The following is a 26982-nucleotide window of genomic DNA, read 5'->3' as shown; positions in this document are numbered from 1 at the left end:
AAGCAATGCACTTAGTTTAACATTCTATTGCCACAACTACAAACCACCAGGGAATAGGAGCACTTTCTGATTTTAGGTAAGATAGCACTTGAGTTAGTATGTCCCCCTGCAATGTTCGCCCAACACGCAAATACTCAATTTTAAGTGGATAAACAGAAGCAGCAGGTAATCAGGAATGACAAATGGAAAACCGAATTGAAATCTGACTTTCCCTATCCAAACAAGAGAGAATAACAGATTTTAAACCCCGGCAATGCTAAAAATGACGCTCGGAAAAGGATGAATAAAACAATGAATGTGTAAAAAATCCTTGAAACAAAAACAGTTCTTTACTGGAGCAACACTGGAAAGATACTAGTAATCACAAGCAATGGATTGAGCAAAAGCATACAATTTGAAATTGAATGGAAGATTTAAAACAGATTCTAATCAAAATGACACGTTGGAAATTTAGCAAACCTTTGCAATTCACGCCTGAATTTACAAAAAACGGTTTTTAATCAATTATTTTATTGTAATCATGTTTTCTTTGGAGCAGCCAGCAGGCCAGTTTGTGAGAGGGGGAGCCTGAAGTTTGCCACTTTCCTTCTGCCGCTCTGCACTTTTGTTTCAATGCTGCAAGATCAGAGTCATAGCAGGTGTTACAGTTAGAGGTGGGTTTCAGGTGGAACTTGGGTCCTTCCTTTCCTCTATCTCACTCTCTACCTGTGGTGTTCACCAGGGGTCTAACCTCTCTCCCTATTGGTTCAATCAATACCTGGCACCTCTTGCCCACCGCTTTGCCACTCTGCGCCAGCTTTCAGTGCTATGTGGATGTATCTATGGATCATAGGTACAATATGGAAGTGAAATGAGGTCTCTAGCTGATAGATTGATAGATTGAGTGAGTTATGCAAGATTTGTGAGGTGCGCTTTGAGAAAATGAAGGCGCGAAAGAAGGAAAAGAAATCAATTTTGACAAGACAGTTTTACTCTACACTAGAGCATTCAGGCTAGGCTACCAGATTGAGACACAGTAAGCTCCATGGTTAACTCACGAGTTCAACACTAGCTCCTCCGCGCCCACCCTGGCGGCACCAGTCTGATCACCCGAAAGAGGATTAAGGGTTTAGGATTTCACAAGACAAAATTATTATTATTATTATTATTAAAGAAGTTGGCGCTAGCACAGGAAATCAAAGGTAGGGTTTCAAGAATGATTTTTGACAAGATTACAAGTTATCAGGATAAGGATAGGATGACTTAGAGAGTGGAACTAAGGACAAGGCAAGACGAGGTATACAATGGCTTTCAATGGTTCCTATTGATACTTACAGTCCACTTTTTAGTTTGGATTTTGGACAGTCAGAGGATCTGGTCACCACACAGATCTGGTCTAACAAAGGACAGCCGGACAGAATCAGCAGGACAGGATCAGCTGGGCCAGATTGGATACCAAAGGATAGTTCTTCTGGACTGTCAATTGTTGTTACTGGATACTATAGGCCATCAGGCTAGCAGGAGAGCAGCAGCATGCACTGAGTGGTGGCAAGCCACACTGGATTAGGATACCAAAGTACCATGGTTTCACCTGGTTACTGGGTGATTAGTGGGTTGTAATTTTGTAGGGTAGGCCTTGCTGGAGCAGGATCAGCAATGCTTGGGTTTTTCAATGGGCCCTGGAATAGGATCAGTAATGCTTGGCCTTGTTGTTGGAGTCTGGAGTCTGGAAGCTGAAACAGTAACAGGAATGCAGCGCAGGAAATCAGGAAGAGTGTGTTTGTCTGTCCAGGGTCTTGTCAGGGACCCTTATTTATCATGCAAAATGACATCATCAAGGTAGAGGATGGGCAGGGTTAACTACGCCCACCCCTAAACTACTCGGATTGGACAGGGGAGCTAGTCTCCGCCGCCCTCTCAGTTGGTTGGATTTCTAACGGGATGATGTCAGGTTTATGAGGTGAGGTTTACAATGTCCCAACACTCCCACATTTACTTTACTTAAAATCCGATTTTGTCAAAAACATACATTTCCTCACTTGCAATCTCCTGGCAAATTATACACACAGGTTACATATTATGTGCATCACATTTCAGTCCAATCCTCTGGTCTGTGCGACCTTGTTTCGCCTTTCTGATACATTTTGGTAGTTTTACACATTAAAGATTTGGCCTAAAATTCCACAATTTTATACACAAATGTGAATTGTCCCCAGGGATGTATGTACAAAATGTTATGTTTGTCACATTAATACTTTCCTTGCAATCTGTCATATTTTGTAACTTCTGTTCCCCATGCGGCAATGAGTTCTACCAAGTTTTAAAAGATAGCCCACAAAATTAGATTTAAAACTGCAAACTTTTACATTTCTGCTAATTCTTGCTATAGAAATAAAAGTCTTTAACGTCTCTTTATAACATAATCTTTGGCACCAAAAGGCAGTCCCTTTGTTACTAGATCCTGATTTTTTTTCTTCCTCCAACTGCAAGCAGCTGTAATTTCCTTCCTGGCAAGGGGGTTTCCCATCTTAATTGAATGTTTTATTGCCCCTTCACACTTGACGGGTGAGTGTCCCAGGACTGCTATTGTCCAAGCCTGGAGCACAGACGAATGTCTGACGAGTGTGTGAACTTTCATTATCCTGTCACATACAACGTTTTTCAAGCTCGCACTTTGCACCTACATGACCTGGATTTAAGCTGTATCTTCCTGCCTTTGGGAAGTTTCATGGCTAGCAACTGGAAGAACAGGTTTTTCTGAGAGCTTGCAACTCCAGCCTATGTGTTTTAAACTGTTTAATGTCTTACTTTGGGTCTTGAATTAAACAAACCTATGACAGAAGATATCCTATGTGTGTATTATCACCACTACCATAACTCCTTTACATTGCTAAGTAAGCAGGCTTGCATTATCAATTGAGTTTTAAACAGGCCATTTTTTTTCTTCAGTCCACACAATACATTTTTCCAAATGTGTTAAAAGACTGCTAGCATTTCTTTCTTTAATTCGGTTTGCAGCTCCTCAAATTGCCACTGTCTTTGCAGGTGTAGTCATTTTCCTTGCATGCAGGAGTTTTATTTAAAGCATAGATACATTTATCCTTGACCTCGCTCACAGAGTAAAAAGTCTCTTTGAACTGCGGTGCCTGGATACATTTTGGCAAGAAATAAACACGTGTTCCCGTGCAGGTGAAAAAAAAGTTGCTTGTTGATTTCTTTCAAATGTACTTTGACAGGACCTGTCATTCAGGAATTATGCCTGGTTTTTCTGAGGCACAGTGACTTATCCTGGGCCTGGCAGGGCCGTTTCCATCACAGTGGTTTCAGAATGCACAGATGTAAATACCATAACACAGCATTTTGAAAGGATGAAAAAAGGTTTCATTTTGAAGAGGAATTTTTGTCTTTTGCAGCAATGCAGTGCTGCCGTGTCACTTGATTACATATATATTTTTCAGTGAGTCCTCTTGTTCCATCTTGCCTGAAGTGTACCAGGCAGGATGGTGCAGGCATCTTTTGTTGCTGCCAAAATGCAGTTTTGAGGTCCTGGTGCACACAGGAGCCAGCGCCGCCAGGTTGCTGTTTCTTGCACAAATGCGGCTTGATGATGTGGTGCAATGTCGTTGAGTGGGTCAATATATCCCACACTTGTCAAGCTTGCCCTTTGGTTGTTGTCTTATTGCCCTTCAGCTGCAAAGCCTGACATTGCACAGTTTTCAAGTTACTTAGGTACCAACCAATGCAATATCAAAAAACTCCAAATGATCCAAAATAATGCTATTAGAGCGGCCCTGGACATCCCTAGGACTTCACACATCTCAAAACACAGACGTAACCTCCGTTGACTCTCAGTTACCCAAAGAATCTCCTTTAAAGCTCTGACACTTACACACAAAAGTATTGTGAACCAAGCTCCTAGCTACCTCCCCAACAGGTTCACTACTCATTCAGCTGCGAGACCCCTCAGAAGCAAACACGCTAATTGCCTTGCCATCCCACGCTTCAACCTCCAAAAATCTGGTGGCCGTAGTTTCCCAGTCCTCGCGGCTAAGCTGTGGAACACTCTACCCAACCTACTCAGAGCTGAACCATCGTTCCCTGCCTTCAAGCGTAAGGCTAAAGCTTGGCTGTTCACCCTTGACTAGGCTTGACCTTGACTGGAACCTTCATTTTAGCATCTTAGGCTGCTTTCGCATTATATCTTGACCTCACATTTTGCTCAGACTGTGTATCCTGTACACCCTTCTTTATGTATCTTGTATATTCTGTATATTCTCAAGTTGAATATTGTGTCTGTAACCATGTATATTTTGTATATTTTAAGTTAAATATCGTGTATATATGTAACCTGCCTGCAACTAAAAAAATGCGCCTGGTTGCCCTCGGGCCTTGTGCGCTATACAAATAAACAAAATACAAATACAAATATGCAATAGCCTTAGTTTAACAAATCGTAGCGGCCCTGTTAAATCTTTGTATGAACGGGTTGGCCAGGTTCAGTTATCAGTTACTTTAAGGACCTGCAGATGAAATCATTAACCATTGTCTGGTCTGATTTACTTCAGGGGTTGTATTTGCCTTCTCATGCCACTATTTCTACATCAGTATCAATACATTGTGGTGGGTGGAAGATTATACATGTATCTTAATCACTGTCATTGAGCTTGGCAACCTTCCACACCAGTGTTTATTTAAACTGCCCCATTGCAGAAGGTGACTAGCCATATGCAAATTGATCTCAGTCCTACCATGAAAGGGAGCAATCCAATATCAACTCTAGGCTCTCCCCTCAGTTTTGGACTATTTTCCAACCATAAGCCCTAAACCTTAACCCCTGGTCTTGAAAATATTACTAGAGCAGAATGCAATTAATATAACACTTTTGAAATTCGTATGCAACAGGATTTGTGCATTTTCAGCCCTTTGCTCATTCAGTGCATGTTTCCAGCGAGCCTAGTCCCTTGGTGTTCAAAGAGATGGACAGGTAACTGGTGATCCTGGTAGATGGTAGGAAGTGGGGCAGGAACACAGAGTCTAAGTAGAGCAGGAAGACAGAGTGCTGGTGGATGGTGCAGCAAAATGGGGAGCAGATATGGGTGGTGATCAGTAGTTCAGATGGAGAGAACTGTGTGGGGTACTAAAGGATGTTAGTAGAGAGTGAGAGAAAGTGTGGATCTCACCTGAATATGTGTTGCACCAAAGCACCTACGCTTAGAAGCGTGGCTACCAAAAAACCTAAATATGTGTTTACTGTATTCATGTTATGCAAGAGGAGGGTTGCATGCACAGGGCTAGTCCCATGTTCTGCCACATACTGTTTAGTAGATTGTGTTCTTATATACATTCATTTTATTTACTGTAGTAAAACCATGTTTCTGAAAGACTTTGCTAATATGTATGTAGAATTCACTAGTACGTCTACACTTCAAATGTGTTCTTTTTTGGAAATAGTGTGCACTATCTTCTGGTGACAGCCACTGCAGTGGCTCTTCAATTGAATATAAGGTAAAGTGGTCTTGTCGGCTGCAGTTCTCTGGCCCCCACTGTGTATGGTGCGGTAAGAAAGAGGACAAGCGGGTTGATAGTGGGATTGAGGCAGAGGCAAATGCAAAACCTGTGTTGTTTATGAGTGCAGGGCAGAAGTGCCTGAGTCCAGAGTGATGGTCTGTATCTCTGTGTTTGGTGGTGACTCTTTGGAATATATTTATCCAGAGTGGAGGGCCCAATGTCTGATAAATTAAAGTGCTTTGGGTGGTAGAACGGAGCTTCACATACACTATTATTGCTTTATTTTATTGTTCATTTATAACATGCTTAATAACAGCAGTGGATTCTAAGCGCCATAGGGATTCAAACCTGTGTTGCATCAGTTGCCTTGCTTCCAAGACAAACGTGTTGCCCCTGAGCTATCCTTCCTTAGTTACAGTGTATCAATTACCTTATGGTAACTGATAAACTGTAGAAGGGAATCTGTTAGTGATGGAGGAAAGGAGAGTAAGCAAAGGGAACATGTAGTGGAGTGAAACACGTTTGGTGCTGTCCAGGAGCAGGGGAACTGGCACCTTTTGGGAAATTATGAGGGCAGTCTGTAAGATGTTTGTTGAAGTCTTTTTTTTCATTTCATTTTGGTTGTGTGCCGTCCAACCCAAATGAATCAATTCTCCGGTGATCTCCTTTGGGGACTTGTTTGTGGGTTCCTGGTATCCATCTCATTTTTGCGGGAGACCTGTTGTTGGGGTCAAAGGCTTATTTATTGGCTGAGGTTTGCAATCCTATGAACGATGTCCATGCCATTGGCATTGAAGCTTGTGAGGGCTGAGTTGATAATTTCAAGGAGCAGGGTCATGCAGATGTTGAAATGTGTTTAAGAATGTTGGGTGGGGAAGTGTTGAAGGGGAGTCACTCAACACGCCGCCACTAACGTTTGGGGGGGGGGCTGCTTGCAGAACGTCTACAGAATACGTGTGTGGGCGTGAACCCCCCTTTTTTCAAGCTATGAATCTGGAAACTAATATTTCTCTGTTGGTCATTACCTTTTAAACCGAATGTGAAAGCCATTAATTACAGCAGAAGCCACACATCTGGGTACAAGTTATAGTTGATGACCTGATCATTTATACTGCACCTTTCCATTGAAGTAATTCCTACATTGCTATCTATACTTGTGAGAATTGAGAATACTATTTTCTTTTGCTTCCAACTAGTGTGAGCAATCTCTAAATGTAGACTGCTGCTGTGGCACAAAAAAACACAATTAGTGAATTAGTGGACGGACAAATCAGCGAAAATGAAGTCCCCTGCAAAGATGCACAGTATAGCGGTGATTCTGGACATGATGGTGTGTTATGGTGAAAAATTACAAGTCAGTCAGGCGACCTTGATAGTCTTTAAGCACCTTCAATTGCTGAGGAAATTATGAACTATTGCTGACTCCTTCTGATGCTTGACATATTGTTCAATTTAATATGAGTATTTATGGTCACTCGCAGTACCTGTCACTAATAGTGCAAAGTATAGTCTAGTACTGTTTTTGTAGTCTTGGCACTCTGATAGATCCTCGTACAGCGGACACTGGTTCATGACTTTCTTCTCTTTTTTCAGGTTTGATTACAACAACAACAAGGAAACTGGATCGGGAACAGCAAGCAGAGCATTTCCTCGAGGTAAGCCCATTGCTCCAAACCATGACTCTGCATTCAAAATATGCAACAAAGCATCTTAGGTTGTGCATGAATGTGCATTTTCTTGTAACACGATGGGCCTGGTTTACAAACACACTTTACAATGGTGCAATCCCACTGCAACACGCTTTGCAACTCAGGCCCAATGTCTTCTCTATATGTTTAATATTCGAAGATTGCATTGTCTCTCCATGCATTGCCTGTTGACCTATTTGCTCACAGGCCTGCACGAACTCCTGTCAGCCTGGGATGGTTGACGGTCCCATATCTGATTGCTCTTCTGCATTGACAGGAGACCAGCAACAGGAATGTAAACACGCTCTCTGCAGGCATTCCACGAGGCCTGATAGGAATGCAACCTTGACAGTGGAGAGGACGCCATAATTCCTTGAAGAGTAATGTGAATGAATTCCCGCTGGGGTTGATAGTCACAATAATTCACAGTCTCTCTCTCTCTCTCCTCTTTATCACTCTCCCTCGCTCTCTCTCTGTCTCGCTCACTTCTCGCTCTCTCTCTCTCTACCGTCTATGAATTATCGTCACAGTGGTAATTAGGACCTATCTTATCCTGACTGCGCTGTCGGACAGGCGTTAGTTTACAAGGATGCCTTCTTTAAACCATGTCCTGTGGAGTGCTTGAATAGCAGCCAAAGTGCATTATCAATGATAATTCATGTCTTCAGGTTGTGGGTCTCGCAGGTCTGATCACAGATGATCTCTACTGTGCCAGTTCAGATGAATTCTGCTGCGGGATCAAGGAGGCCGCGCCATCATCAGAAAAGATTACTCACAAGGTCAGGGAGGCTGGCTCATGCTAAGCTAAGCCTGGGCGAATAGGTTTGGCCAAACTCTGAGTCACATGATTTCCACTGTAGTGGAGAGTCAGTGAACATTTCAAACCTTTATCAGAGGTTCAGGTAGTTGAGTTCCGGTGGCCAGTTCAGCAGTCACTGAATCTTTCAGAGAGGGTGGATGGTGGTATCTGTTGCAGAAGCATTTTCAATGCATTTAGTGGTCGTGTTGTCATTGCTGGACAGAATATATATATATTATTTTATTTTTCTATGCATGTTTTAATGAAATTATTTATATTTCGTACGAAACGTCAGGGTGAGCAGGCCTTGCTATAAAGTTGTGTTTAAGTCTGCCAGACCATCAGCAGCTTGCTTGCTTATTCGGTGCTATGGGAACGCGAGTGAAAGTGCACTCATGCAAGACTTGTTTCAGCACAATATCTGAGACAGATATCTGCATTTATTTTGCATGGAATTAGTCAACTTTGAGGGAAGGGGACAGGTCTTTGGAGCATGTTGGACATATTTGTTCAAGTGCTTACTGATCAGCCAGGCGTTGGAATGAATGACACGCTGATTAGGTGTGTGATGCAACACACCACCGGCCTGGACAGAGGAGGAATGTGCACTGGTGTGGCTTGATTGAATGCCCACTCATGCACAATTGTGGTTGAAAAAACTAGTTTGAACGTACACTTGATTCATTTTTTAATGTATTAGCACACGAAAGATGGTGACATTCTGTGAAAAGGAGTCTTGCACAGCACTCAAGCTGGTTCATTATCGCTGCCCCAGTGCAAATTGGCCATAGTGGCAGAGTGATTAGGTGGGTGATGCAACACACTGCTTGCCTGGTCTCATGGACGTTTGTAATGTGGAGCATGGGTTGAACACAAGGGGAAATTACATGTCTGTGGGGTGTGATGGGCAGAAGCGTGGAAGTGTCATTAGTACCATGATGATATGATGATTGGCCATGTGACGCAACAGCATATCTGCCTGGATGGGGGATGTATTTGTGCTGGGGTGGCTTGACTGAAGACCCAGACGATGCTGGGGAAGGATTGAATAACCTTAACAAACTCTATTCTTACATTAAAACACATCAGCGAGGTTAAGGGAGCATGGTCCCATTCCACTGTCCCACTGTCCTAGTTTCAGCACTTTCCCTAGCCAACAAAAATTGCACATGTGGCTGTTCAATTCAACTGAGCTCTCTCCTTCAGCTCTCCAACCAACAAGAGCTTTGTAAATATCCTCTTCATTATGTTGAAGAAGATCCTTCTACTGTGAAATTGTCTCAGGACCTCATTACGACCCTGGCGCTAATGGGTTAACGGTGCCGTAAAAGGCTGCGGCGCCATTAACCCATTAGCGCCTGATTACGAGGTCCCTTTGCGGGTCCCGACCTTAACGGCTGGTCTACACCAGCCGTTAAAGTAGGGATCTGCAAAGGGACCTTGGTGCTAAGTACGGTACCGCAATTTGCGGTACCATATTTAGCGCCTTCCCCATTCCCATAGAGCCCTATGGGACAAAAATGGGAATGGGGAAGGGCCATGGAGGAAGGGGTAATTACCGCCCCGCCAACCTTGTAATGGGGTGGTAATTCCCCCTTTCCCCATGGCGGAGTCGGTAAATTTCCGGCATGGACCATGGTGCTATTAGCACCATATTTTTCCGCCTGGGTCGTAATGAGGCCCTCAGAATCTAATATCCAAAAGAGAGTAAACAGACACCAGAGGGTATGACATCTAGCAGCCACCACATTTATGAAACAGTGAGGCATTGCTCCAGTGCTGACATCTCTATTCTTAAACTGAGTAGAAAAGCCTGTCAGGTTTACAGTAGGGTGCATAATGCACTGGCCTACAAGCTACAGGTCATGAATATTTCCAAGGTTTGGCCAACCGACTCGAAAGCTCACATCCAGAAACTTCGTATCAGTGCACCTATCATGTGAAACAAACTAATGTTAACTATGGAGCAGCACTTAGCAGCCTGTCTTTCAAAAACAAATGAAATGACACTGTGCAAACAATCTATACGTCCTACTGCCTACTAACTCTTGGTCAACTCCCTCTACTTCAGGAGGACCTGACGCTAAAGAATTGTTTGCATCCATCAAATACATGTGAAGCCCAGGTATCGGCTAGAAGAATTAGACACAAGAGGAATCATGGGCAACAAACAAATCCAAGTCTTTTCACTGCCTGCTAAGCCTGGTTTAATGCCCACTTCTGCAGAGGGACCAAACCCCAAAATGCAATGTTCTCCATCTTTTAACCATGGTGGCTATCCACCAGCAAAAGGAACAAGACACAGAAGTAATTATGGAGAACTGAAAAATCCAAATGTTCCAAAGTGGATGTGTCTCCCTCTGTATTAAACATTCTGCTCTCATCTTGCACAAAAATAAAATGGGAGTCCGGAAGAATTGGCAAACAAGTTATGTTTGAACACCATGCCAGTTTATGCACTGTGGAAAATGAGGAATTACACCGTAGGTTGGTGGTTATATATACTGGTGTTGGTTTGTATATGGATTTTGCAAGAGGTTCATTTTAGATATGGAGGACAATATACAAATCCTAAGCCAATGGCCCCCACTCTTTGAAAGCAACAACGAGTGGCCCAAATCCTCCAAACTCCCATCCGTTTTGTTGGCATTTAGCTCACACACAGTGAGCTTATTAGCTCACACCCATGTTGATTAGCAGCTTGCATATGCTTCCGGCTAGAATCACTGCAGTGTCTTCCTTGGGATATTGACCTTGAATTAGGCCCCATCCTTACCTACCTGACAAAGGTTGTTGTTTTTCCAATGGGCATTACACTAATAGATAAAGACCTAGGTAACCCCAATTAGTATAATACAGTACATGGTCAAGGCTGTGTGAGACCAGAGACTTATTTTAGCACTCCCCCTGCATCCATGGAATGAAAGAGATGAAAATGGGAGTTTCTTGAAGAGGCCATTGGGATGAGTTGTGAGGAGGGGGAAAATAATGGATGGACTGACAAAAGATGTGTGATCCCCCTAATTTGCATATGTATTGCCATTTCTGTGTTATCAACGAAAATTACTTGCAGCGAGTCTTTGATATTCGAGGGGATCATGGGAAGTTACATTACAAGATGTCACCATGAGGACGGTAAGAGACAAACTTTATGATGTGTGATTTCTGAATGGTCACTCTTGTTATCATATATATGCATAAGGACCTGACTATGTGCACAAAACAATATCCTTACCATGAGACCTGGCTAAAACCCTGCACAGGGAAGCAGGGAAGGGAAAAAACATATTATTTCCAAATGATTTTTTAGCCAGTCTATCCTCACGTCCACAGCCAGTGGAACGTGAGCAAGCACTCAGGGAAGCGCGAAACGCGTCGTTCAGGACACTGCCCTGTCGTCCTGTTTTGTTTTGCTGTGTGTTTTGCCTACTTTTTTTTTACCATTTATTAAACTCGTTTTTGCACATTTGATTCGAGTTTGTCACTTTTTTACTGGGACTTTCAGACCTCACGCTTGGAGTGCGGTTTTTCTCCTCCATGTCTCAACGATATATATAGATGACGGAAATTTGAAGTTCCACAAAAAAAGAAAATACTTTTGGTGTATCAAATAATTGCACATGGATATAAAGGAGTTGGTTTTCTTGAAAGGAGGCACTGATTTTGGTAGCTAACTGGAGCTTTGCGTGGAGTTCCATATGAACATGCAAACCTCACACTTCATATCATCCCAACATAAAAGCTCATTAGGATCTTGTCGGAAACAAAGTTTACTTTAATGGACAGTCACTAATAAAGAGCTTCCCATTCAAATGCTCTGCTTATAGCAAAACGTGTGTCAAGCATTTGAGTATTAGCAAGGGTTCACTGTGCAAGTCCATTGAATCTTGTTGGAAAGGAAAGTCTCCAGCTCTTTATGGTGAACATGGGGAGAATTGAGGGCATTGCATTTGCAAGCATTCCCTCCAGTCTACAGGGTCCATGCCAGCTTGGATGCAGGTAGCAGCTGCTGCCTATTGGGACCCGCTTGGCATGGGGCCTTGGGTGAGGGCACAGACTGTCCATACTGAGTGTTGCCCTCGGTATCTGCAGAAATGATCGAATACAAAAATACGTAATGAGAAATGACCAAATTATTTTGGTGAAACTCATTAGCTATTTTTGTTCATTTTTCATTAAAAACAGATGTGGGCTGGGTTATGGGGATAGGTTAAGGTAGGGGGAAATGAGGGGGGACCGCGGGGGCATTATTTAAACAAAGTGTGATAAATAAATTCGTTCATTTCTCAGTAGCTCATTAAACATTTCACAGTAATCCTTAGTCCTCTACCTGGGTTGGACTCAAATGTCATACAATCCTCGCTGATATGTTTTTCCAGCCTCTGCGCCAATTCATATTATGGATGAAAACAGTAAGTATCCAGAATCAAAGATCTACTTTGGTTCACACACCAACCCGCACAAAGACCGATTTTTGTGCAGGGAGATCACTGATACCTTGTCCATGGAAGAGACATAGAACCTGTCATGAGCTGCATGTGCTGGAGCACTGATCCCAAATCACACAACCACCACATCCACAGAACACCAACTTGCAAGCACAGGTGGAGAACCTACTTGGAACAAGCTCCCCCCTACACCAAATCCACGCCAGAAATACCATACACACCTAAACATTGCTGGGCATCCTATGTGCTAGAACTCTCTGCTGCATGAGAGCCCTGAAGAGCAGAAATCTCTCAAATGCACGCACGTCACCCTGTTCAACAACCAAATGCTGGCAGAACTATACCATAACATCCCTACCGGAGGCCAATACATTAGTCAACAGTAGAGATGGTCCTCTGTGTCACAAGGAGCGCCTGAAGACTGCTCTTGGGTAGTAGCTGTGCACACTATAAATCAACATAACAAGTAAAGGCCAAGGTGTGGTTCATAAATGCCATAACACATTACACAACAATCTAATATATATGAAGGCCTGTACTGATGTTGGGGAGTTCTGTCCTGGTGATCTTGGGAACTCTCCTGCTACTCTGGGGCCCTGTCCATACAATGTGAAACCTATGCTGATGACGAGGTTGTCTTCACACACAGATTGACTCTAAAGAACCATTTCATTGGGCCTTGTTTCAGCTCTGAGCCAACATTCAAATCTAACTGTCATCCTCTTTCCCTGCGAGAACCCCACACTCATTTAGACGCATGTCTTTGAGCCGCCCTTTTTCTCTAGCATACAGCATCCATATTGCACTATTCTGCCCTTGAAGTATATAGCAAGTATCCATGACAACCAAACCCATCACACTCTCCTTTCCCTTTATGCTAGACACTGACCAACACAGCAACCTTGATGCCACTACTAGACGTAAGGCGGGGTCTGAGTGGCATGGATAGGGAAGGACATACTGGCAAACTCAAGTCGAGAGGAATATGCAGCATTGGACAGAATGCATGGAGGGGCCGCATTACAGTAATGAGTTATATTAGTGGCATCAGGAGTTCGAGACTACTATTGCCCTTCAAAGGAGCTCCTTTCTCACCAGCCTAGGAGGCGGGAACTGTATTAAAACAATTTCATTTAGAGATTGACCATTAAAATAAAGTTTCCTAACAATCTTAATAAGTCTTGGCTTTTTTTAATGGAATGGGGTTCGTATGTTTTAAGTGCACCAATTACAACACATGTTGGCAGCCAAAGAATTTGTAAAGGTCCTAGCAATTATGGACCAACGTAATGTCAGGTCTCCTATAACAGAGGATGCTGTTATATAACGGGCACCCAAAGCTAACTCATAAATAGCTTTCATTAAGATACGTTGTCTGGAAGAACGCCAGAGACAATCCCACGCGTTCCACTGTAATACCAACCGAGTGCCAATGCACAGTACACTCCTCGAGGGACTCCACACAAACCTCGATTGTTTTCTGCATGCATGTTTACCCGCAGCACCTTGAGGAAGCTTTGTGGGAAGACAAGCACCTGAGATTAAATGAAGCCACCACTGGCAGCCGCCCAAGCGAGAGAATGCTTGGAATTCGATGAATGCGCGGGCGCGCGCGTGTTCCGAGCGCAGTCCCCGACGCAGCGACCCTATTTATTGGAAAACACCATCAGTGCCAATTTTCTGAAGCACAATCCATGCTTTTGATCTGACTTGCATACCCACCAATCATTGCTCAGTAGCTCTGAAATGTAGGCGGTCTCTGCTCCTCGCAAGCTGGGATATGTGTAATCAGGGGCAGGTGGGTGCGGGTGGGGAACATGCATGCTTCCTCATGTGCTGTGGTATTTCCGGGCCCCCTTCCCTAGTAAAGGATTACATTTGATGTTTTCAGGACCAACCGACACCTTCTGTTGCCAACCCTTTGGTGGAGCAGGCACCTGGCCGGCCACCTAGAAGTGTCTTATTGCAGGGTGGGCCCTATGGAGTCTATCTAATAATGGAAGGCGGTGTAAACGGGCTCTGGTTTGTGAGTGTCTAAAACTACTGTCTAGGGCAGAGGTAGAGAGTTTGCAACCTGGCAGTGTGTCTCCCACGTGTTTTCTGGGGTGACGATACTTTGGGCCTAATTCATGCAACGTTTAGCACGGCGCAAAGTGACTTTCAACTGCCAACAAACACCTTGAAACGGGCCTAATTCACAGTGCGGCGCAAAGTGTATTTTTGCAGAGCAAAGTCACTTTGCACGGTAAAAGTACTCTTTGCACCGCGCTAAATGGGCCTATTGGGGCATTTAGAACAGTGCAAAGGGACTTCTCTCTACAAAAATGACACTTTGCACTGCTCTGTGAATTATGCCCAGTTCAAGGTGTTTGTTGGCAGTTGAAAGTCACTTTGCACCGCGCTAAACGTTGCATGAATTAGGCCCTTCGCATCTGAAAGACTTTGGCCTGAATGGAAGGAAACAGCGCCTGGAGTGGATGTGGAGCTTGGTGGGCCTCCTGCATGGACAGCAGGTTTCTTGCACTCAGAAGGCACTGGGAGGTCTGAGTAATCACCATGTATGCATGGTGTACAAAGATGCACCTTTGGGCACACCACTATCACAAAATCCACTTTTCAGAATGGTTGCGCGTTAGGGGACAGCTGGTTTACTACAGCTCCAGTCTAGGGGTCTGAGCGCGTCTCTGTCTTTCTAAGCATTCTGCTGGCCTCCTTCGACGTGTGCACCTGAGGACTATGCTCAGTGTCTGAGTCCCTCTTCATCACATGATGAACGCTGTAAGGGACGTTGACGAGTTATTTGGCAAGGCCCCTGCATGCTGCTCATAGGCTATTCATAAGGACTTCAGTGGTGCATTGCAGGCCAGGTAGGGTCAGCGGGTGACGTGAAAATCGCAGCAGACCTAGAAACCGATCAGCTGGCAATGGAGGGATTTTGTGGAAGTCCAACATGTCTGATGAGGTGGCCCCCAACTGTGTGCCTATGCTGCATGGTCAGTTACCCCCTGAATAATCCAGCATTGCCGGTGTTGGTGAGTGAAGAGGAAAAGGCTCATGCCTGATCTACATTTACTCCACTGTGGAAGGTAGAAGAGTGCAGGTTTCTAGCCTGGACACTTCCTGGACTGTTTTAGGACATGTTACCCTGTCTATTAGCAAACACCATCAGTTCCAATTTTCTGAAGCAAAATGCAAGCTTTTGAGCTGACTGTGCATACCCACAAATCATTGCTCAGTGACTCTGAGCTGGAGGTGAACTTACAAGGGTGGTGCTGTGCCATGTGTGGCATGTTGCCTGAACTAGCTTGGCCTACTCTCCTTTTTAACTGGTAAATTGTGCCAGCTATTGAAATGATCAAATCACCAATTTTCGTTTGTTTGGAATTTAACTACTGTCTCCGAAGCGCTTTGACCCAGGCAAACCTCCTCAGGTGTCAGTTTGTAGAGCTGGATGGGGTTGTTCGTGGTGAGCTTGCTCACGCCATCGGAGACTCTGCATGACAGAGCCATTGAGCTGATCATGTTATGTTACGCTAAATGTTCTTATACTGCACACTTTTCCCACCTGCGTGGTCTCCTGGTGCCCGGTCATCAATAAAAGACAAATCCCTGTGCTTTAAAGGATTGCAGCTGAAGAGAGATCACAAGGAGATAGATCATCTGCATTCTGTGGAAATATATATTTATTTAATCTGTATCACGCTCTGTGGTAATTGTATTGTTCTTGAATAGCCTCCTACCTTATGAGTCCCCGACCTTTGTTGCTGAAAAAAAATAAAAAATACAAATTAAAAAAAAAGCACACGCGATCTTTGGAGTTATGTCACTGAAAGTGTCTGTGGATTTCCTCCAAGTGTATCTGGCCATATTGTATTTCTGTATTTCATCTGCTCTTCTGCGCCTCTGCGGATTTGTTTTTCTCTGATATCTCAACAGCTCTATATCATCTGCCTTATTTTATGGGAGTGTTATTACAGTAAATGACTTTGCTTGTCCCAAATATATGCAGCCATCCCACTGAGATGACAGCTCGGAGATGCTGAAAGATTAAAATGAACTGTTTTGGGAAGGATCTCCAGCCTCGCGTGTTCTGCCTCGCCTTACACCTGGCATAGTATAAATTACTCCGGGCTGCTTTACAGCGCATAGCTGTAGGTCGATGTGACTGAACTGCTCAATGCAGATTGCATTTTGCCGATTGGCACATACTCGCTTTAAACCTGAAATGGGTGCATGCGGCTTCCGGTCTTCTCTGTGTCAGAAGTTGGCGATTTCCGCATTGATACCTTCTAAGTTAAACCAAAAAGAAATATGTGTAAAGGATTTCCTTTCAAGCCGATCGGCAAGGCGATGTTCTTTTTTATAATGATGCAATGCTTTTATAAATGGTTTACTGTGTACTGTATGATATTAAGAAACAAAAACAAATCGAATTTTAAGAAGTGCGCCTTGGGGAAGATTCAGAAAGTTACTCCTAAGAATGATCGTAACTTACTACAGGCAAAAACGCATGTCAATAGTATACGAGTCACAGAAAAGGCTCACTTACATAATACTAGTTTTCTGACATATAATTTATTCTATGCCAGGGACATAATTACAATTAACAAAACTATTTCTAAACTTTTTCTCGTTCACTCCAAAATGCTTCTGCACCAAAAGTCCCCACTTACACCACACATCCCAAGTATGTACACACACTTTCAATCACTTTTGCGCCTTACCCTCAACACTTACACCTAACGTGTTATAAATGAACAATTATATAAAATATTATTACAAATGATACATTAAATGATATAAAACATGCTCAAACCAGTTTCAATGTTTGGTGAATGTCTGTTAAGTTGCATTTCTCTGTGTGTGCTGTTCCACTCCGGCATGGGAGCACCCATTTTTGGTGGTCTTTTTTCACTCTAATTAAAAAGTTTGGGGGAAGATTCACAAAGTTGAAACCTGTACAATACAATAGCCAAGGACAGGCAGGCAGGCCTAATAGCTTTTGGCAAGGTCAAGCAATTAAACATAAGGGCTTGCTCCTGAAGCCAATTAACCCACCTGAGGGGCATAAAAGGCTGCAGCAGGAAGGAGCAGTAGAAGGAAGCTGGAGCAGGACAGAAGGTGGGTTGTAGCAGAAGCAGAAAAGCACAAGGCTAGCAGTTTACTATGAAGTGTGATCACATAAGCAACACCAGAGTAGAGGAAGAGCAGATGTCACCTGCTGGCTCTAAGCTGGTCCTGTGCTCACAAACCCTGTTTGGCTGGGGCAGCATTGGAAGAGGCTGGAAGAAACAGGCAGTCTTTCCAGGTGTGCCTAATTGCTGTGAATGCAGAGCTGAAGTTATGCATCCACAGACGGCCCCTGTGCAGAAGCAAGCCAAGGGAAGCTGGAGAGTGGAAGACCCTCCTTTAATGAGGCCGGATCAGAGACACCCGTGCAGCAGAGGGGTGTGGGTCCCAAGAGTTCCTGTAGCAGAAGAAGAAACCAAGCCGGGAAACAGAAACAGTCTGCCGTCGTCGTGATTGTGGAGTCGGTAAAGGGAAGCAATGTACTCCAAATCATCAAGAATACCTTATTGGTAACTGTAACCAGCCTATTTCATACTTGCATGCACATAAAAGGAAGTAGAAGCTGTTTGCAGAAGTGGGGTGTCATTCTAACAAGGGAATTGTATCACACGTGTATTTTAACAAAGCTGAAATACCAGCGTGTAAAGAAAGCATGTCTTTTCCTCACTGTTAAATGTAACCTGTTGCCGAGCGGTCATGTGTCTCTTGTTAAAGGGGAGAACGTTGCTGATAAACCTAATGAGCCCAAATTGGACTTTCCTGCAATATTACAAGTATATTTAACATCAGAAGAGGTCAGGCAGGAAACAGTGTTTCCCAATTACCTTATAAGCCTAACGCTAACTGAAAGGTGGGAACGCAAATCCATCAGAACGAAATCACGTACACCTAATTTTGTTTCCATTAAGAAACTTGCTGCTTATAATATATCGAACATTGTTGTAGAAGTTGTAGAAGTGCCTGAAGTTGAATTAAGAACAAGTATTACCCAAGCCAGTAGACCAAACCCTGTTAAAGTGAAACCAGCTCATTTAAGAACTAGACATCACTACTTTAAAGTTGCTGACGCTGTTGTGACCCCCAAGTCCTCTGATACAAAGGTGACAATGTTGTCCAAGATTGAAAGAGTTGGACTACAGCCCAGGGGCAACTACTGGTGGCTAAAGACACCTGAAGCTGGCGAAGGGAGCTGGGTACTTGTTAAAAGAAAGGTGATGAAATCTGTGCAGCTCAAACTGTTTGAGTTGAGAAGAAACAGTCTGGAAGCTAAACACAGATTTTCTGGTATCTGCAAGACAAAAGAAAAGGCAAAGACGTTGCCCTCTCTTGCTATACAAGAGAGAAGAGCTCCTTGCCCACCTGTAGAGGTCGAAGTGGCATGTTGAAGTTGCCTGTACTAAAGACAGATTTTGTGGTAGCTGCAAGATGAAAGGAAAGGCAACAAATCTGCCCTTTCCTGACATACAAGAGGGAAGAGTGCCTTGCCACAGGTAGAGGTCAAAGAGTCTTGTGGAAGTTGTCTAAAAGTCCAAGTTGTAGTAGCAGCTTTAGACCCGTGATTGTGGATACCTTTGTCAGAACTGTATCAGTTGAATGTAGTCGAAGCAGAAATCCACTGTGAAGCAAGGGAGCCTGCTCTTATAGTATCATTGGCAGACGGGAGTTGCTAGAGAGAGAGCAAACCCTAAGAAGAAGCATCCTGACAACTGCATTTAAAGACGCAACAGAAATTGCAAGAAGAAGAGTTGTTTTTAAGTTAAGCAGAAGTGGTACTTTTGTCTTCAACTTTACCAATTCTTTCCTGGAAGTACGTTATCCAGGAATACCATTGGTGCTGTTGTTTTCTTTGTGGAAATTGGAAAATTAATCCTGTCATCAGACAAAGAAGGAACTGTTACCAGTGGATTTCTATGTGTGTGAACTTGTGTTTCTTTGGAACTTTTCAAGACTTGATTTAAGACTTTTATTTTCTTGGAAGAAATTGACTTTGGTACCTTCCTGGGATAGCAAGATTTGGCCATGATGAGTAAAAGCCATGCAAGACACTGGTTATTTGGTAACCTTTTATGTATGTTGCTTCTATGTTGCTTTGAATATTTCTATTGTTTAGTGTGAGGGTTACATGTGTATATGCTAGGGGGTTTCCTACAATAGGCAGGGAGGTCCCTGGTAGAGTAGGTTTAGTTATGGTTTATTTTCTAATTTTGTTTAAAATAAAAATATTAAACCTTAAGAAAACTACTAAACACAGTTGTGAGTCTCACATTACTGACCCCTCACAATTTGACTTAGTGAAAAAACTTATTTGTTCAATGCATGTTTAAACCAAGGCAACATCTGCCCTTGCATTCGCTCTAGTACAACATGCAGTAATAAAGAATGTATTATTTATTTATTTTTCATTTGTATAGCGCATCAAACCGTTGGTCATCAGCACTTGTCCAGTTACATGGGCCCCAGGTAGGGGTAGGAATGAGTTACAGTTACAGATTCATATGGTGAAAAACAGGTACATATACAGGGTGTAGCTTGGCTGGGTAGTCGAGGGATAGGGGAAGTAGGCACCTGTAGAGAGGAACCTTAGTGTCTACCACAATGAACGGTTAAGGAGGAAATGTGGGGTCGTGGAAGTTGAATAGCCATGTCTTTCGGGTTTTTCGGAAGACCCAGTAGGATTCTTCTTCTTCTGTGAGGGGTGGTGGGAGGGTGTTCCAGTATTTAGCAGCTAGGACTGGAAAACTAGAGCCAACTGCTTTAGTTCATTTGAACTTGGGTTGGAGTAGTCTGTGGGAGTATATGGCATGTGTTGACCTTTTGGATTGTACTTTTGTAATGTTCTGTGGTAAATAGGGTGGCACAGTGTTTGTGATGCACTTGTGGGTGATAGATAAAACCTTGAACAAAATTCTTTCCTTCACCGGCAACCAGTGGGCAGCTCTCCTAGCTTCTGAGATGTGCTCAGATCGAGGGATATTGAGGCAGCGCGTAGGGCAATATTCTGAATGGTCTGGGTTTTTTTTACATTTCCAGAGGAGGTCCCAGCGAAGAGGACATTACAATAGCCAAGCCTGGCACCAATTACTGCTCAGGCTATCGTTAGGCAGTTGTCTCTGGAAAGGAAGCTTCTAGCCGCGTTGAGAAGTTTCGTAGAGTAGGCAGTTGCAGAGGAAATGGCATTTGCTTGTCGCGTTAGTGAGAGAGAGGCATCGGGATGGACTCCTAGTGTATTGACCGAGGAGGAGATGGGATTCACAGATCTGTCAATGTTATAGGAGGAGTATTGGGAGTTAAGGGTTTTTAGGGCGGCTGCTGGGCCAACAATGAGAGGCTCAGTCTTCTCTTCATTAAGGCAGAGATCGTGGATTGCCATCGAGGCTTGGAGGTTCGCGTAGATGGAGCTGAGGAAGGCAGCATCTTGCTGGTAGGATCCTGAGAGCGGAAGGAGAATCTGAGTGTCATCGGCATTGTTTGTGTAGGCTATGCCAAGGGGGTATAGGTGATCAAATAGGGGCTTTGTATAGATATTGTATAGCGTGGTCGAGACGCATGATCCTTGGGGGACCCCATAGTTGATAATAGATGGAGAGGTGCAGGCAGTATTGGAAAATACTTTCTTGACTCTCTCATTGATGAAGTAGATTATCCAGGCAGCAGCTTCTTGGGAGAAGGCGACAGAGGAGATGAGGTAGCGGCATAATGTGTTATGGTTGACCAAATCGAATTCCACTGATAGGTCAAGGAGGAGGAACAGGGCCAGCTTGTCCCTGATAGTGTCCATTTGAATTTTAAGGTCTAGGAGGGCGTACGCAGTGTAATGGCCTGGACGGAATCCAGATTGGCATAAGATTTGGTTAGTTTCAAGGTGGCCTTGAATTTGTAGGTATACCGCTCTGGCGTGGATTTTGAGCAGGAACGGGACCGTGGAAATCGGTCGATCGTTATTGCCAATATACGGGTTGAGCAAAGGTTTCCTGAGTAGAGGGAGGACCCAAGCTTCTTTCAGGCAGGAGGATACTATGCCAGTGTTGAAGGAGGTATTGATAAAGGCTGTGAAGAAGGGGGACAGTTCATCGGCACAATCTTTGATCAGAGGTACCGGGCAGATGTTGCCTTTGTATCTTGAGGGCGTTAAGCTTTGTAGGATGCCGGATGTTTGCTGGATGGTAACATTGTTGAAGCAGAATAGTGGGACAGTGCTATTAGGAGCAGAAATCATGTATAAGGGTGTGGAGTGTTGTAGAGTGCAGAATAATTTGTTGTAGCATGTCGGTTTTGGATAGCAGGGTGTTCTGGATTGTGTTACACCAAATAGCGCCCTTGAGGATTGAGGATACTTGGGGGAGAGTAGTTTATAGCTCTTTAAGGATGGAGAATAGTTCGTTAGAGTCTGAGCAGACGTTGGTTATTCTTGTATTTAGGGAAGAGCCCTTAGCTTGTATGATTGCGTGTTTGTATTTGTTAGCGAGGCTGGAGAAGACCTGTTTGGATGAGTCAGAGGGGGAGTTATTCCAGTTTGTCTCTGCCAGTCTTTTTTTTAGATCTTATGGTGGTGAGTTCTTCTGTGCACCAGGCGTTGTAGTGGATAGCTTTTTTAGCTTTGTTAGCAGCTAAAGGAGCAATAGTGTTGATGGCGTCCGTGAGTGTGGTAGTGTAGTGTTGTGTAGTGTAGTGTTGTGCTAGGACTACTGGGTTGGTGGTTTCCAGGCTATCAGGGTTGAGGGCTTTGATGAGGGGGATGAGGTTTTCCTTGGTGAAACCTGGAGCTGCGGCCCAGTGTGGGCGGGCTGCGAATGGTAGGAGGTTTGGGCAGTGGACCCGCGAGGAGCGAGTAGGTGATGATATGGTGGTCCGACCATGGGCATGGTAGGTTGTTTTTAATGGAGATGTTACAGTTCAAATCTGCTAGCCAGTCTAGGTTGCGGCCCTTGTTCTGTGTGGGGCTGCAAATACGTTGTTTGAATCCAAGTGAGGTGATGGCAGTGGGTAGTGAGGTAGCTGGTAGGTCTGAGGGATCAATGTGACCTAGATTTAAGTCTCCTTGGAGGAGCACTTGTGATGTAGTTTTGAGGTTGTGGCCTAGGAGGAGAATATCTTCCCCGAAGGTCTCTGTTGGTCCTGGTTGACGATAGATGAGATGAATGGCGATCGTGTTGGTGTGGGAGGTGGTCCATTTGAGGGAGAGAATGTCACAGTTGTTATTGAGTGTGGCAGGTGTTTGTCAGATGGTGAGGTGGTCCTTTGCTATGAAGGCAGCACTGCCTCCTTTGGAGTTTAGTTTATCGCTTCTGTAGATGTGTATTTTGGCGGGATAGCAAGCATCAGCATAGGGACAGAGGTAGCGTGGAGCCAGGTTTTGGTAAGGCCGAGGGCGTCTACTTTGTTTTTGATTAGGAGATATGGATGTCCAGTGCATGTGCAGTCAACAAGCAGGAGTTGATTAGAGCTAGGTTGAGGTGGAGAGCTGGTGGAGGGAGTTGCTTGGGCAGGTGGGGCTTTGGTAGTTAGCTTCGAGTTGGGGAGATGTACTGTCGTTAATTCTGAGCACAGTGTTTACCTGTGTCATTGGGAAGATGTTAGGACAAGGTCTTAGGGCTGGATTCAGCTGGTGCCGAGCGGCTGAATTGGCAATGGGCTTGAGGATGGTGTCTGCACTTAGCTTGGTGGCAGTGTTAACACAGCGCATAACAGCAGAGTTGACATTAGCCATAGGGGCGGTGACTGGGGCAGCATAGGGTAAGCATACATATTTGATTAATTTGCATTAATAATATTACCCATAGGGGCAGTGACTGGAGGCAGCATAGGGCAGGCATTCACATTTAGTACATCAGCATTAGCAACATTGGCCATAGGGGCAGTGACGGGGGGCAGCATGGGGCAAGCATTCACATTTCGTACATTAGCAATTGTAACATGAGCCATGGGGGAATTGACTAGGCTCTATATGGAGTTCGTGCTGACATTGGGTTTCTTGGAAATGTCGTTAAGACACTTAGGATCAGAGGTAAGGTTCCGATGAGGGGCAGCCTTGGTGAGTGTCAGGGCCTTTGATTTCAGGATGGTGTTAGCATTAGGGCAAACTTTGTCGTAGTGCAAACATGCATTGAAAGGATGCATTTTGTACAAGGGCAATGTTTGCCGTTGCACTAATAGGGTGCACAATTGCATTTTCCCCATGCAATGTTCACGTTATATGGCCCGTGGTCAACTAGGTACACTGTTAGGTATTTAATCGGCTAGAGGCTAAACAAAACGTTCTTTAAAAAGAAGCCCTGGAGAAGGTCCCATGTAGGCTGGATTCCAGAAAGTACTGTCACCGTAATGAACCATGGGCACGGATGCACTTGTCACTCCTCCTCAGCCATGGACGCTTCTAGTTAAAACCCTTTTCAGACCATGAAATGACTGCTCCGAGGCCCGATTTATAATCTTTAAAAGTAGTCCTCCAACTGTGTTTGCGTTTCACAGTGTTTAGGCGGCTAGTGGCATCTGGACAGTAATAAGAGCACTTTCCAATTTTCTGGCTTTTATATCAAGTGAAAAAACGTCAACTTGCTTTTTTCTGACTTTTTGCGGGACTGCTTGGCTGGTCCACTGAGAGGGTGGTTGATAATAGTGCAAGCTGTAATGGAGATAAATGGGCGCTGTCATCGCCAAAACCCCTCGAGGGGAAGGCCTTGTTATTGTTCTACACTATCAGGCCGATTCATGGAATAAATGTGCGCCGAAAATCCCGGCGCAGAGGGGCCAATACGTGCGCTGCGCCGAAAATCAGCGCAAAGCGCAGGGAAACCAGCGCACGTCGATTCATGGAAGTCCGTGCGCAAGAAAAGCAGAGGACGTGCGCCGAAAAAGCGCGCGGCGCAGGCCGGCGCACAGGTCAACCAACGTCGTGCGCCACGGCCACTGCGCCATCACTCCGAGCGCAGCGCACAGCTCTAAAGTAGGCGGAACACAGGGCGGGACACTCGGAATGGGGAATAAAATGGGGCACAACACTCGGAATGGGGAAGAATGTGGGCGGCACGGGGAAAGTTCAGGAGGCAAGTGCGCGGAACGCCCACACGCTCGCATACAACACGTATTCATGGAATAGAATAGGGCAAAAAAGCGCACGCTCAAAGCAGCGCACAGGCACAAACAGGCACAAACACGACCGCCACAAGAAAGCAGGCGGTAGCGTGTCTGCGCCTGTAAGAAATGTGCGCTAAAAGGCGCGCCAACAAATAGCACCTATATACAGACATAACCAATGTACAATACTGTTGCCCTCCTGGACAAATGACGTACAAAGGGGTACCCACAAACACAGACACGCGCAGAGAGAAAAAATAAACGTGTGCGTGCATACCGGGGTGCGCGGTAAGTCCCACACGCGATATGGCAGGGAACGTGGAATCGAGGGGTGCGCGGGAAGTTGCACACGCGAAATGGCCGGGTACGTGGATTTCAGGGGCGCGCGGGAAGTCCCACACGCGATATGGCAGGGAACGTGGAATCGAGGGCTGCGCGGGAAGTTGCACACGCGAAATGGCCGGGTACGTGGATTTCAGGGGCGCGCGGGAAGTCCCACACGCGATATGGCAGGGAACGTGGAATCGAGGGGTGCGCGGGAAGTTGCACACGCGATATGGCAGGGAACGTGGAATCGAGGGGTGCGCGGGAAGTTGCACACGCGAAATGGCCGGGTACGTGGATTTCAGGGGCGCGCGGGAAGTCCCACACGCGATATGGCAGGGAACGTGGAATCGAGGGGTGCGCGGGAAGTTGCACACGCGATATGGCCGGGTACGTGGATTTCAGGGGCGCGCGGGAAGTCCCACACGCGATATGGCAGGGAACGTGGAAACGAGGGGTGCGCGGGAAGTTGCACACGCGAAATGGCCGGGTACGTGGAATCGAGGGGTGCGCGGGAAGTTGCACACGCGAAATGGCCGGGTACGTGGATTTCAGGGGCGCGCGGGAAGTCCCACACGCGATATGGCAGGGAACGTGGAATCGAGGGGTGCGCGGGAAGTTGCACACGCGATATGGCCGGGTACGTGGATTTCAGGGGCGCGCGGGAAGTCCCACACGCGATATGGCAGGGAACGTGGAAACGAGGGGTGCGCGGGAAGTTGCACACGCGATATGGCCGGGTACGTGGATTTCAGGGGCGCGCGGGAAGTCCCACACGCGATATGGCAGGGAACGTGGAAACGAGGGGTGCGCGGGAAGTTGCACACGCGAAATGGCCGGGTACGTGGAGTTCAGGGGCGCGCGGGAAGTCCCACACGCGATATGGCAGGGAACGTGGATTCGAGGGGTGCGCGGGAAGTTGCACACGCGAAATGGCCGGGTACGTGGATTTCAGGGGCGCGCGGGAAGTCCCACACGCGATATGGCAGGGAACGTGGATTCGAGGGGTGCGCGGGAAGTTGCACACGCGAAATGGCCGGGTACGTGGATTTCAGGGGCGCGCGGGAAGTCCCACACGCGATATGGCAGGGAACGTGGAATCGAGGGCTGCGCGGGAAGTTGCACACGCGAAATGGCCGGGTACGTGGATTTCAGGGGCGCGCGGGAAGTCCCACACGCGATATGGCAGGGAACGTGGAATCGAGGGGTGCGCGGGAAGTTGCACACGCGATATGGCCGGGTACGTGGATTTCAGGGGCGCGCGGGAAGTCCCACACGCGATATGGCAGGGAACGTGGAAACGAGGGGTGCGCGGGAAGTTGCACACGCGAAATGGCCGGGTACGTGGAGTTCAGGGGCGCGCGGGAAGTCCCACACGCGATATGGCAGGGAACGTGGATTCGAGGGGTGCGCGGGAAGTTGCACACGCGAAATGGCCGGGTACGTGGATTTCAGGGGCGCGCGGGAAGTCCCACACGCGATATGGCAGGGAACGTGGATTCGAGGGGTGCGCGGGAAGTTGCACACGCGAAATGGCCGGGTACGTGGATTTCAGGGGCGCGCGGGAAGTCCCACACGCGATATGGCAGGGAACGTGGATTCGAGGGGTGCGCGGGAAGTTGCACACGCGAAATGGCCGGGTACGTGGATTTCAGGGGCGCGCGGGAAGTCCCACACGCGATATGGCAGGGAACGTGGAATCGAGGGGTGCGCGGGAAGTTGCACACGCGAAATGGCCGGGTACGTGGATTTCAGGGGCGCGCGGGAAGTCCCACACGCGATATGGCAGGGAACGTGGAATCGAGGGCTGCGCGGGAAGTTGCACACGCGATATGGCTGTGTGCTCCCAGGCATTACCTGTACACCCTCCACGGCCCCTGCAGGCAGCACACACCACAGGGAACTACCCTGCACACCTGCTCATGTCTCCCACCACCCCCACCCCCAGCACTGTGGGCAACCTGCCAGCAGGCCCCCACCCATGGGCAAGCCATGTCTCCCACCACCCCCACCCCCAGCACTGTGGGCAACCTGCCAGCAGGCCCCCACCCATGGGCAACCCATGTCTCCCACCACCCCCACCCCCAGCACT

General features: G+C 46.0%; 1 protein-coding gene across 6 annotated transcripts in view; it reads left to right on the top strand.

The window, feature by feature from the left end:
* Positions 1–26982, top strand: part of FAT3 (FAT atypical cadherin 3) — a 1069235-nt gene that overhangs the window by 504771 nt on the left and 537482 nt on the right. For all 6 annotated transcript variants that reach the window (XM_069639361.1, XM_069639365.1, XM_069639363.1 and 3 more), the window contains exon 4: positions 7081–7142. In XM_069639361.1, the coding sequence (XP_069495462.1) occupies positions 7081–7142 (62 nt within the window). The remainder of the gene's footprint in view (positions 1–7080; positions 7143–26982) is intronic.

Source organism: Ambystoma mexicanum, chromosome 7q, assembly GCF_040938575.1.
Source record: "Ambystoma mexicanum isolate Mex_15411 chromosome 7q, UKY_AmexF1_1, whole genome shotgun sequence".
NCBI lineage: Eukaryota > Metazoa > Chordata > Amphibia > Caudata > Ambystomatidae > Ambystoma > Ambystoma mexicanum.
This window is presented reverse-complemented; position numbering and strand designations above follow the sequence as displayed.